General features: G+C 41.3%; 1 protein-coding gene across 1 annotated transcript in view; it reads left to right on the plus strand.

The window, feature by feature from the left end:
* The window catches only part of brinp1 (bone morphogenetic protein/retinoic acid inducible neural-specific 1), an 80,452-nt gene extending 69,592 nt beyond the window's left edge, over nucleotides 1-10,860 (plus strand). Inside the window, exons 6-7 of the mRNA XM_061078080.1 lie at nucleotides 615-837; nucleotides 9,720-10,860. Coding sequence (XP_060934063.1) covers nucleotides 615-837; nucleotides 9,720-10,860 — 1,364 coding nt within the window. The remainder of the gene's footprint in view (nucleotides 1-614; nucleotides 838-9,719) is intronic.
* The last annotated feature ends 3,573 nt before the right edge of the window (nucleotides 10,861-14,433 follow it).

Here is a 14,433-nt window from a genome sequence, read left to right on the forward strand (position 1 = left end):
AGAAACATAGACAGTCCTCTTGTTTGTCTAAAAACGAACAGGAGGCTGGTTTGGGGAATATTAAAAGATAATTTCAACAGTTTTTCTAAACCAATAACATTGACGCACATGGAAAAATCCAACCATTGAAATGCTTTTCAGATCAAATTGTCTGGTCTGTTCCCTGTGTGAATTTTCTGTTTTATTTTGAAATATCTGCTCCCTCGCTCCCCTCACCTGAATCCACGTGTCTGAGCTTAATTTTGGAAAACTCTGGAGAAAGTACTGACCCAATTCTCCGGCGCCCTTTCGGATGTCCTGTCTGAAAACGGGTTCAGTTGACAGAATGTATTCTTAGCAACCAATCCAGAACAGACTTGAGGGAAACTCCTCGATAAGATATCCAAGTTTATAGCTATGGATTAAAACTAATTGTTTCCTCATATATCAGTTGATATTAAAGGTTCCTTCTGATCTTTTAAAATACCTAAACTAGCACAGTCACTTTTTTCTCATCTTATTTGACTTATCTGTCTGGTCAAGTCTTGCCTGAAAACAGATGTTATTATTTAAATAATCTCTCTATTTTTGCAATCTGCTCACTCCTACCATCTCTGTCTCTCTTTGTCCTCCAGATGAGTTCAAGTCCTTCCTGAAGAGGTTGCCCTCCACTCACTTCCTGCCCATCAGCAGTGTGCACCTCCTCTGGGGGAGCGACTGGGACCTGCAAGCCAGATACAGGCTGCTCCAGAGTTCCCTGGAGATTCAGCGGCTCAAGATCCAGCGCACCGCCCGCAAGCTTTTTGGCCTCAGCATCCGTTGTCACCACAACCCCAACCACCAGATGCCTAGGGAGAGGTGGGTAGAAACACGACCTCCCCCCTAATGCTGGAAATGTGATGAGGATTTTATTCAGCAACAAAAACCAAAGGGTGCTGTTTTTGATCGTGATATTTTGGGGTATTTGCTTTTGTGATGTCCTCTCGGAGGGGGTGTTAGGGTTTTATATTGATTGTTACTTTATGAAGCATGAACAGTGAGGATGTCATCCATTATACATTCCAACGTATGGGTCTGTTGTTTCTGTCCATCAAGTCAACTTAGTGCTGAGGCTTGCACATGCCCAAAGCACTCTTGCTCACTCTTGTATTTCACGTTGCAGTCTGAGAAGAAAATGTTGCTGTGGGAGTTTTCTTGATAGGTCATTGCACACATCTGTCACCACCCACTGCAGTTGCAGCTTAAGAGCCTTGCTGCAGATGTACCCTGGTGTCAGCACTGCCTGAAAAGCCTGGAATTTCCCCATCCACTCTCTTAGATCAGAAACAAAAATCAGAAAACACCTTGCAAAATATGCAAAGTTCCTTGCTTCCAACTGGAACACCCCTTAAAACGGTGCAATGTAGGGTATGCCACCGTATTAATGGAATCATAATCTGTAAAATATTAATTTGAGTGGTTTAAAAATGAGCAACTGTCACCCACGGAAAAGGAGGAGCTCACCCACACTTGTGTGTGAGAGTTGGCAAAGGTTTGTGCTGAAGTGTTATCAAAAAGCCACAGTATGCGCTCCCTCTTCCATGGAGTACACATCAAGGGTGCCTGATGGCACTGGAAATAAGAGCGCCGTGTTTATTTGCTTGCCTGTGTGAGAGACAGTTTTGCATCGGATGGAGGATTTATTTGTTTTCATCACCTCTGTGTGCATGTGAATACGCTGTGCATACAAGCCTGAGTGGGAATAAGTGGTCTATAGCTCTGCAGGGGTTCCTAGATAATGTGCCTTCCACCATGCAGGTATACACTTGTGTTTTGAAATGAGTATAGCTTGGTGTACAAAATAACATTTTGTGGCTTCCCAAGGCTCATGAAACCCGGGTTATGTCTTGTTGGATGAGAGCTAATGGTAATCTGCTCAGTATTTAACTGGATAGTTACGATGTTAAAGGGTGCCCCAACTCCATGTCGTCAGTCAGTAATGATATCATTCCATTACCTGCTCGCCTGCCTCTCCCCCTGATTCAAGAGAAAATGCACCCCCACTCCCGGCGCCAACAGGGACTCCAGCCCTCACCTCTCCTCTGGGCAGTCTATAAGAGCTGATCACAGGATGAGGGAATTGAAGCAAAGCTGAAGGCCCATAAAGCATCAGCCCAAGTCTTTTCAAGGTGTTTGCCAAACACCTCAGGGAAGCCTTCTAGCACATTTTCAACCTGTCAGTGTGACTGCAGAGTGGCCTGATGATGCTGTGAAAAACATCTTGCCTGGCCCCAGTGGCCAAGAATGGGCACACCAGGGTTCTAAGTGACAGCAGGCCGGCTCCCTCGTGAGAGACCATTTGGTTCGCCTCCAGTTCATACATCAAGCTGACAATGGGTAGGATGACGTTGTCCCCCACATGCTATTCTGTGCATACTCCCACCTGGAGAGGCACTGTGAGAATCATGTTCACTGACTTAGTGGTTTTAGCACCATTCAGGCTCTTCTACTGGGAGGAATCCTCAGAGCTGTACATGTTGAAGCTCCAGGGGACACTTGGATTGCAGCTTAGCTCACAGACACACCCCAGTTTTTCACACTCTGCAACTGTGTGACATCAACATGTGGGAAACGAAGTAGCTCCCAAGGGTTCGTACCATCTTCCTCTAACCTTTACGTGTTATGGACTTCAGTGCCATTCAGAATGATGCTGTATTCAGATGTTTCCTGACAACTCTGTGATATTGCAGTGCTTTTGAGGGGGTATGGATAAATACTCAGGTCAGACGACAGATACTAATGTATATCAGTTTTTGTACTACAAATAATACACATAAAAAAGGCTGATACTTTATCAAAGGGATGTGGCGGCTCGGTGGCACAACAGGGGTTCAGTCTTTTGAAATGCGCAGGAAAGGTAATAAGAATCTCTTTTGCTAAGGCTTGGTTGCTTTGGCAAGCTAGTTTAAAGTTACTTTTTTAATGATTGGTATAATTTGAGTCTCCTAGAAGCTACTTAATAAAACATTTCAAACTTGGCGTACACCCTCAGTGCCAGTATAACTGTGAATATACTTAAATGTAAAGTATGTTCCTAACTAATTAATAATAGAATTACTGTAATAATAATAAGAATTATAATAATAATAATGCATTCCTAGAACAACTGGTCCTCTTTACTATTTTATTTCCTACATGCAGCCTTAGTAGGGCATCCATATTATGCCACTCAAAGCAGGTTTTAGCTTAATTAAATTATGGATGCGATATGGAACAAGGGAAAGTTGCTTATTACTGAGTGCAATTATTATGATGTAAACTGGTGCAATCAAGTTATACTTATCCAAAAAAGATTTTAAGTCTTAAATCACGTTGCCCTGTCACCGCTGTATATTAAATAAGTTCAGTCAATAAACATATTTACATCAGCTAATGAAAGTCAGGCACCGAGATGCATTGTCTACAATAACAAATATGTGTCACCTCACGATTTTTCAAGCTTTACCTCAGCACTAGGTATCCAGTCATTAAAAAGCATTGTAAATTCTTGTTGTGAGCACTCACCGCAATAAGGGTCTGGAAACTTAATACGTGAGCTATATTGGATTTGCTGTTGCATTTCCTGTAATGAGTATAGCAGCTCGCTTCAAGAAGAATGAACATAGCAGTTTGTCTTTGGTATAAATGATTAATAGTGACAGATATGAAGTAGCATCACTCCCAGCCAAGTAATTTGCATCCATTAATTATTCATGTTCAAAGTCAACCATATTTACAAATATGAGTGTACCCTCCATATGATTAACTGCTTTGCCCTAATTTATATTGATTTTGACGTGGCACTGCTTATGTTTACCATTCAAGTTCTAACTTTTTATCGCAATCTTTGCTTATACATATATATTTATTCCGTCTCACACTATAGCGATTCTCACACAGAGAATCATCAATGTAAGGGGGCGGCTTTTTCTGTTTTCCTCTAATTGAAGCTGCTGTTCTCCTGCTCTGTTGTTCTCTTTTCAGCTTTTCTTTTTCCTTGCGCCTGAATGAGAAGGAGCTATGATGCATGTTATATGAAAACCAGGGCTGTCTGATACCCCATTACAAACAAACAGTGAAAAAAAACAGCTTCCATTCCAGTGTGTTTTCATTAAATTTCCTATGGCAAATCTAAGCTAAGCCATTGCTTCAGATAAAAAAACAAGGCAAACCAAAACTGTCTGCATGGTGCACTCAAATAGCTTATTGCAGGAGGCATTGATTTAATAAAATATGTTTATGGTCAATATTTCAGAATCGAGATTTCAAAAGTTATTACAATCAGAGGAGGGATCATAATGATGGAATAGTTTTAACTGGGAGGCACCTGTTAAAAAATCTGATTGCAATTATTTGTTTTTTCAACAAAAGGTATCTTCAATATCCTGAATTATTTCAGATCCAGTTTGTCACAACCAAGAGATCCATCCATCCATCCATGTTTCTGTTCCTCATCCATGTTTGGGTCACGGTACTGGCAGGTCAAGCAAAGCAGTCCAGTTGTTCCTATCCCGAGCAACAGCTCCCTTTGGGGGACCCCGAGGCTTTTCTAGGCCAGATGAGATATATAATCTCTCCAGCATCTGCTTGGTCTTCCCTGAGGCCTCCAAACAGTTGGATGTGCCTGGAAGACCTCCAGTGGAAGGCACCTAGCAGGCATTCTAATCACATGCCCCAACCACCTCTTTTGACATGAAAAAGAAGCAGCTGAATCACTCTCAGTCTGGCCTCTCCCCTGGAACTAATCTACCTTGTAACAGGTAGAACCAAACCAAAGGCCAAAGAAAATGGAGAGAGGTTGCTGGCAGGGCTGAGAGAGCCTCGCTGAAGGCTGGGACAACTATGTCCTAGGGACCACTAAGCCTACGTGCTCCAGATCTGATCTAATTTATCAGTACCAATAGCTGAAAAATAACCAGGAGGTAAAAAGCATGTTTGTGGCCACCAGAGGAAATATAATGGTCAGTTGTGAGGAAGGACATGGTGTGTGTCAACTGGATACAGAAACTTTCTGTTTTGCCATTGATGTAAAAGGAATGTCTACTCTCTCAGAGAATACTATGACAGCACCCCTGAACAAGCTGTGCTAAAGCAGACCAACTAGCTAGTGTAAGAATAGCAAGTGATGGCAAAAGAAGCGAGGCTTCATAGTTGAAACACAAGGAGGAAGGTTCGCTGCCCCTTCTGTGGCTGCTCTGCCTCCCGTGGCTGATCAAAGCAAAACTGCAAAAGAAGGCGAGAGGTGTGTTCACAGTTTCCCTGAAAACAATAATAATCACACTTATGATAGTAAAATATATTGTTGGCAGTGCTACGATTTGAATCTTTCATCAGGGTATATAGTAAATCCAGTATACGCTCAGGTCTCTATTTGGTAGCTACTCTTATATTCATGCCGTAGTGGGCAGCAAACACGTGCTGGGGAAAGATAACAGGATCCAGCCATCTCTCTGAAGACACTGTGGACCAAACTGCAGCACTGCAATGTGAAGTACAATCACAAATACAGGCCTGCACCAGGAGATTAAGACATTTCTTCTTGTAGGAAGAGCCGCAAGCAGATATCGGCACACTAGTGCACATAAGCAAACAGGCACTAGAAATAGCAGGTTCACGCAAAGGTGCAGTATATATCAGGTCTGCAACTGAACAAACAAAGGGTGGAAATCAGAGGGCGACTGTGTTGCAGTGTTGAAATGATCACATGGACCTTCGGCAAGAATACAAGAACAAAGAGACAAAGTCTGGGAAAAGTTTATAGTTTGCGGTTTGCCAACTCTCATGCTTCTGGCATCAGACAGATGACTTTAGGCTCGTATGCAATGTCACATTGGGAACAAATATGTCAAAAAAGCCAAAGCAAACAGCCAAGATGTTGCTCATTCCATCTGATAAAGTCTTTCTTGTGTAGGAAAAAGGCCACATTGACAATAACATAACTCTACAGATTGCACTGAAAAGACACTCAAAGCAGGTATTCACAGACAGAAAATACACACTTTAATCAATGAGCTACATAGAGAAAGAGAAACCAAACTCTCGGACAAAAAGGTAATCACCACCGTTCTGTTTCTCATTCATTAAATTGAATATACAGAGAAATGTATCGACTCTTGATAAACATTTTGCCAGTGAGAGAGATGGAAATGTGAACCACACAAAATTATGGAAATGCCTAAAAGAAGATTAGAGAAATTACACTTCATCTCTGAGAGATAAATTACACCTTGAAATGATTTTATATGAAGTTACATTCTGCAGAATCTAAAAAGGATACATTTTTTGTTTTCCCCAACCTATCACTGGATACGATTTTTTTCACGCTGCAAATAATATGCAGCAAAATTAGGTTTTTTTCCCCTAAACTTCACTGATTATATTTCTACTGGAAATATTTAATGTGGCTTTTGATATTCTAGCTTTTAAGCCAGTGTTTATATGAATACAAAAAAGAAACATACCTGCAAAGGCGTGTAATATTGCAAGAAAAACAAATTCCTATTAAACATTTGCAAGTATAAACATGTTGTTTTTTCTCTCAGATTTGCTTCAAAATAAGACAATCTTCAGAAATTTTGTGTTTTTGTCAAGGAATCACCTGCAGTGGGGTCATAATGAAATCAGAAGACTTTGCTCTAGGATTTAATACTTCTTAGTTTAGCCTAGAATATATATTGGCGATCTCCTGAATGCAGAGCAGATTTATTGCAGAGATGAGGGTTCTGGCAGGCGAAGTCTGAGGCCACAGAGCAAGTGGCCTATTTTTTGTAGGACGGAGCCAAAGAAGGCTGAGCTGTGGGTGGGACTGGACGGCTGACCAGTCAGCTGGGGAATGAGCAGAGCAGGCGATGGAGGCTGGGCAGTGAGCGGGGTTGGAGGAGCGACCAGCAGGAGGATGAGTTGGGGAGCAGACTGCCGAGGCAGGGGGTTGAGTGAAGCTGGAGATGGGTGGAGATGAGCTGGTTATGGAGAGGAGGCGCTGTGTGCTGGGCATGACGGGCAGAGTAGAACTTGGAGCTCAGGGATACAAAGGTTCCTCACAGAAAATTGTAAATCCCTATTAGGTGGATGGATGTAACCAGCAGTATCATTTCAACTGTCCATTACAGTAGATTTTCTTATGTATTTATATGTCTCAGATCTTCAGGTTTTTGTTCTTGTAAATTTGTGTTTTCTTGTAAATCTACCTTCAAAGGAAGAAGTTAAGTGGCCTTGTGTAAAGAGGCCCGCATTCCAAAGCCTTAAACTCGTGTTTGTTTTCATGAATAGAAAAACATTCCTGTTTTAACCCAAACCAAAATATTTCTCGAAAACACAACCAAGGATTTCTTATCAGCCTACACCCAGACCAAGTTTTACACTGAAAACCATGATACCCCAGAAATCTTCACCACATGTTTATTCCTGCAACCATGAGCACAAGGCTCTGACAAATCTGCTGGTGTTGGTTTGCTATTTCATGTCTATTGGTTGTATCTGATTTGCTAGGGGTAATAAAGACGCATACTTGTTATTAATATTAAGTATGTGCAGTATTTACATTCACAAAAATGAAGGTCATGTGAATGTGTCGGAATATGGGATCATGGAATCTACGGCACACCTTTAATTCCCCCCCACGTTGTGAATCCAGGATCAAACAATGTGCTTCCATTGTCCTCTATAGGTGATCTGTTCTAGGCTCATTCTGGGTGTAGCTTGAGGGCTCAGTGGCCTGCTGAGAATGCAACGTCATCCATCATAGTTAATGCTTAGGTTCATTAACATGTCAAGCTGACCTTGACCGTCCATCTCCCCTGAAAAAAATCAGGATTCCAAATTAATCTCCTATAGTCAAAAAAAAGAAGTTCCAATACTGTCAGGATGACAAGAAAAGATGCCTTAGGGGAAATGAGTAGACATGATAAGAATAACAAGTAATGCCTTCCACTTGAGTGAAATAACACAACTCCTCTCTTGAAGGAGAAAAATTACCCTGTTCACGATCCTGACTAGATGTTTTTAAAACACTATGGCATGAAAAAGAAAGTGACCCCCTTGAAATTACCTTCATTTAATAAACACAATGTTTTGTGACTAAGACACAGATTGTTTCCTGCTTAATCTTAAAATATTAACATGTAGGGTATAAATCTATTAACTTCTATTCTCTTAACATCTGTGTATATCCGAAAGACCCAAACAATAATAACCTGGGGGTAAAACTGGAGTCCATTTCAATACAACCAGATTGGATCTGTGTTTGTCTAGTTTATCCAAAACTACACATCTACTTCATTTTGAGTTTAAAGAAGAAGAATCTCCTGATGTGAATTATGCCTCACAAAGAAGAGATCCCAGAATGCAGGATCAAGAGCTGTTGATTCACTCGAAGCTGGAAATTTTAAATTTTAAAATCGTCTCGGAGATGTTAGCTCTGTTTGAAAAACTGTGCCGAAATTGAGATGATTCCTTTCTGCAGCTTCTTCCCCTAGAAAAGACTGTGCAGCTAAGAGAGGCACAAAGGAGAAGGATCAGTGTGGAAAAAAAAAAAAATGGAGCCCAGAGAAATGTCAAGGCTCAAATGTCCAGGGTGAATTGTATATTTCATTACCCCAGAGTAAGGCCTTTGTATCTGCATCATGAAGCGAGTCCTCCTCCACAGAGTCCGCCATGTTCCACCACCGTGCTTCTGCAGTAACACTCGTTCTAGACACTCAATCCCTGTTGATATGCAAATCCTGGTACATGGTTGTATGGTGTCCTTGGTGGGACATTGTTCGAGCAGCCACTCCTCTTCAAAAGGAAAAAAAATAATAAAAAGACATGTCATGAATGCCAGAGGTTTGCCAAAGACTACCATTCACACTCACAAATGATGAATTGTACAAAAAGAACAAATAGGACCGTATGTGTGGGGTAAGAGGTAAAAAGGGAACTGCGTACCAATATGAAAACATCATCCCATCATGATTTGGGGTACTGCTTTGCTGCCTCCAGGCTTGTACAAGTGAAATGAATTCCCGAGTTCAAGTTATTAAGGTATCTGACATCTAACAAGACATTGTTAGTGTGGCTCTACGCCAGTCAAAGCATGATGCTGAAGGAACAGGACTATCAGGATGAAGGAAGTGTCATAAAAAAAATCCACCTGTTGGAGCCCTTCTGTCGCAACCCAGACCTAAACCGATAATAGAGACGCTATGGAACGACTTTGTTTAGGCCACACACCCAAAAAGTATGAACCTGAAGCAGTTCTATCAGAAGAATGATCCAAAATACCTCTAATAGTGTTGCAGGGCTCGTCTGCAGTGGAAGCAGTTGTTTGAGGATACTGATGCTGGAGGGTGTTTTTTCTACAAACACAATGGCTGTGAGCAATAAAGACAACTTTTTATAATTATCTATCTGATTTAATTAATAATCTATCTATCTATCTATCATCTAACTGTGCCTCTTGTAAACAACGCAGGTCATTTATTATCATTTTCTTGTCAGCGGTGTTGATTCATTTCAGTTTGGTTAAGACACCTTGTTAACACTTGGAGATAATTCTACACAATTAGAACCAAGCTTCCACTTTGATAATTTAGCTGTCATCACAAACCGTTCATCACATTGTCACAAATTAATCAAAATCAAGGATCTTCTGGTGGGGAAAAAAACACAGTAAGCCATGGGAAGTTTAACAGCAATAATTAATTTATGTATTGTTTTTTTTCTTTTCTTTTGTGTCTTTCTAGGTCTGTGATGCAGTGGCTCAACAGGGTTCAGTCTTTCCTCTACTGTAATGAGAACGGGTTCTGGGGGACCTTCCTGGAGAGCCAGAGGACATGCGTGTGCCACACAGGTGTCACCCTGTGCCTGAGACCCATCCCGTGTGTCATCGGCGGCAACAACAGCTGTGCTATGTGCAGTCTGGCCAACATCTCGCAATGTGGCTCCTGCAACAAGGGCTACAAGTTGTACCGCGGCCGATGTGAGCCCCAGAACGTGGACTCAGAGCGCAGCGAGCAGTTCATCAGCTTCGAAACCGATTTGGACTTTCAGGACCTGGAACTCAAATACCTGCTGCAGAAGATGGATTCACGACTGTACATTCACACCACATTCATCAGTAACGAGATCCGCCTGGAGACATTCTTTGACCCCCGGTGGCGTAAGCGCATGTCCCTGACTCTGAAAAGTAACAAAAACCGGATGGACTACCTCCACATGATAATCGGCCTCTCAATGAAGATCTGCCAGATGCGAAATAGCAGCATTGACCCCATGTTCTTTGTTTACGTCAACCCTTTCAGTGGCAGTCACTCAGAAGGCTGGAGTATGCCCTTTGGGGAACACGGCTACCCGCGCTGGGAAAAGGTACGACTGCAGAACTCCCAGTGCTTCAACTGGACTCTCCTGCTGGGCAACCGGTGGAAGACCTTCTTTGAGACGGTGCACATCTACCTGCGTAGCCGCGCTAAGATCCCGACGGGCCTACGCAACGACACGGGTCAGGGTCCGGTGGATCTCGCGGACCCGAACAAACGGCAGATCTACATCAAAATATCTGATATCCAAGTATTCGGCTACAGCCTGCGTTTTAATGCCGACCTGCTCCGCAGTGCTGTGCAGCAGGTCAACCAGTCGTACACACAAGGAACTCAGTTCTACTCATCCTCATCTGTCATGCTCCTGCTCCTGGACATTAGGGATCGGATTAACCGCCTTGCCCCTCCATCTGCACCTGGCAAACCCCAGCTGGACCTCTTCTCTTGTATGCTGAAGCATCGGCTCAAGCTCAACAACAGCGAGATGATTCGAGTTAATCATGCCTTGGACATGTACAGCACAGAAATACTAAAACAGTCGGATCACCTGACTGCGAAACTCTGTTGAACATAGTGACATGAACAGAAGGATGGCAAACTCAACACACAAACGCCCAAGAAATTAACTACGGAGGGATATTAATCTTGGTTTTCTTTTCTCTTTCTCATTTTTGGACCTTTTCTGCCTTTTGATGTAATATTAACTTTGTAAGCATAATTCTTAAAGAGAAAAAAAGGAAAAGGCAGTGATGAAAAGCATTTCAGGAAGATGAAGAAGATTCATGGAACAACTCTAAGGACTGTATCATATTTGTCCCAGCATGTCTGTCATTCCCTTAATGAACTATAAAGAGCGAGAGAGAAAAAAATAAAATAAAAATGTATGTACTGGTGAAAAAGAGGCCTTGATTTTAGTCGAAGGGATCAAAGGTTATATCTGAAACTGCCATTCTTTACTGGGGGAACAAAAAAAGAAGAAAAAAACATTTAACATTTTTAAAGGAATATTGACATAACACAAGGGCAGTCAAGATATCCTTTTATTTCAGCTAATGTGCAAAATATTTCCGACAGTTTAATATCAAAGATGTTTATATACATTGTAAGGATTAAATAGCCCTAGTGAGTAAGTAGTCAACAAATTACTTATAGACTCTTTATTACATTTCAAACCCACAGTGCGTCTGCATTGCTCTTTGTGAGTTATGAGGCCACTACGTCATTGTTCTGACACATAAGGCACACAGCAGGGCAGTAATGGATAGTCATGTCAAATAACAAAAAGCCAGCTGTTTATATATACATATATATGTGGGTGAATGTGTGCGTATGTGAGTGTGCAAGTGTGCGCATAACTTTTTTTGGCTTGATGCTTATTGCTGTTCGTTAATTGAATGTGTCATTTGAGATTGACTCCAGTCTGAGCTGAATCTCGCATTTGGATCGCTTCTTCCCGTGTTTGAAATTCAAGCTGTGTTTTTTCACAAGGCAGTACCTCCTGGTGCGTGAGTGCAATATTGTGGTCTGAAGATTTAACAATCAATGCTATTTTGTACAGCTTTGCAAAATGTACATGTTGTGACTGCTGATTCGTGGAGCTTTCCAGCACCAAGAGCAAAATGTAAACATTCATTGTTCAGGCACATTTGCAAGACAACTTAAAGCCATACACTTCCCTGAGGTAGACATAAAACATGAAGCTCATGTCTCACTTAGTACCTACATGGAAAAAGATGTTCCATTTATATGTTTTTATTTTATTCTCTCACTTGATTCCATAAATGAACACAAAAAATAGACAGGTGACAAGAGAGGGAACATAATGCTGGATGCAAATTGTTTTGAAAGCCATTGAATGTGTCACAGGGGGAAAAAAAACTAATATAAATGCTTATATTAAAGCTTAAAATACCTTTTTGGCAGTGATTAATATGTAAGCTTTTTATGCCCATGTGTGAAAATGTTTGTTTCTCTATCTAGATGTCAAAGTTTCTTCTGCATGTTGGTGAAAACATCAGCAAAGCTGCAACGTTTATCATTTTGAATCATCAAATTTGAAAACCTACTACACTAGTGTCAATCAAAAGTTTAATAACACCTCAGTTTAAGTTTTTATTAAAAAACTTTTAGCAGTTAGTCTCCAGTGAATAACCTAAACGCAATAAGCGGTAAATTGGCCAAAGCAAAAAAAGGAGAGGAAAGAAAGTTCCCAAAAGCTGCAAATCCATGTAAATTTCATGGAAAACCGTTTTTTTTTTTAAAGGATAACAAATTTGTTAAAGTACAAGGTTCCTGCGGCAATGGAAGTTAATTAGGGCTTGTAAGATACTGCAAACAATTCCTACAGGTAAACCAACTTTTTTAAATTACAAAGTCTGTTGATTACCCACTGGAACAAACTCTATTAATACGCCATTGGATTCATTATGAGGACAATACTGTACCGAGGGAAGGGTTAGACCATAACAGTTACCAGATGAACTGGACAGGATGTGATTTAATACATCTGTGGAAACTTCTTCAACCCTGTTGGGACAAATCTTCCAGCCAATATTTCATTATATTTCAGCAACAACTTAAAACTGAGGGGTTGTAAAACCTTTTTATGTATTGTTAGTACTTCAAGTCCCAATTTATTTGGTTAATCGGGTGCTGAAACATTGCTTTTACTGGTGACTTTTTGTAGGTCCACTTTATTACTTGCATATTTGTAACAAGAAAGGCAAGGTCCCCCCATGTCGTAGCTGTTCTGGCGTTGAAACATAAAATAAAGAGGCAACCGTCTGTTGCCGCTGTGTCATCCAAACTCTGGAAAAACCTCCCTACTCTAAAAGCAGGTGCAGGCCTTTAGAATAGTATTTATAACCCATTGATTCCATATGTCTTGCGTCCCTTGATGTACCTTAGTTTGGTTGGTTGCCTTGATATTATTTCGTTGAACTTTGTTGTATGTTTAAAAAGCTGTACTAGTCCTTTTTTTTGTGATTAAATAACTTGTGAGGTTAGCTGTAAGCAGAGGCACGTAAAATATCTGGAAACAACCAGTTTCGGATAGGGACATAAACGTGGGCGGGTCAAACAATGAAACTGAAAGGTTCTTGAAATAACACCGTAAATAGTTAGAGCAGTGATTCAAGAGAGACATTGCAGCGGTCCTGGAATTTCTGGTGATTGGGTATTTTGCTAAATTACAATTATCTATGTAGTATGTAGTATATGTTAGCACGTAGAGTATGTGGCGGCCAGTTCGGAACAAACTAACGCTCAGCTTGTAGGGCTCAGCTCCATGTTTTAAGGTTGATCTCACAGTTCACAGTACTTTCTTCAGTCTTTGTCTTTGTTAATGGCTCAATATCTCTACCGGTGCTTTCAGTGTGCAAATGATGACAGCCCTGCTCCGAGGCGCGTCCGGGCCGGGGCATAGCGTAGTAAAAAGTACTGTCTCGTGACCGGTGCATCTGCCCGGGTGCAGACGGCAGATCCGGTCGCTGACTCACATTCTGCTGCTGCCCAAACACCAGCTTCCCTGCAGGGCAAACACGGTGGTAACTGCTAGACTCGCGTTAGCGTTGGAGGTCATCAGGCTCTGTGCTGAATTTCGAGGGGCCATTATCTTCCTTTTGTGCCATTGATCACTTAAAATATGTCAGCATCCATTGCATTACCACGGACATTTGCATGCCAACAGTATCTGCGAATGGATTTGTTTTAGCGGATGCCAAGCTAATTTTGACATATCGATGCTAAGCCCTCACAAGCCCGAGATGGCCATTATCCTACAGTCAATACAAATGCAGTAAAAAGGGGAAATGATAGTTCAGCAAACACATTGGAGAATCCAAATGAATTGTTACCATGTTGTAATAGTGATAATAACGACGCGGTTGTTATTATTATTATTATCATCATTCTTAATATTATTATTAAAGTGCCTGTTATCAATCCCTTTAACATGTTTAAAGCTGGAGAAAACATTTTGATGTTACGCAGAGGAGCGACACTCGATTAGCTTCAGAATTCCAGACCGTACACGATCAAATACAAACGTTTCATCTCCTCCTGAGGTCTGAGCTTCAAGGAGGTTTGTGCATGTGGGGATTTCAGCCACCAGACGGAAATCAAAGAATGACTTGTGGAAATA

This window comes from Limanda limanda, chromosome 1, assembly GCF_963576545.1.
Source record: "Limanda limanda chromosome 1, fLimLim1.1, whole genome shotgun sequence".
Lineage (NCBI taxonomy): Eukaryota > Metazoa > Chordata > Actinopteri > Pleuronectiformes > Pleuronectidae > Limanda > Limanda limanda.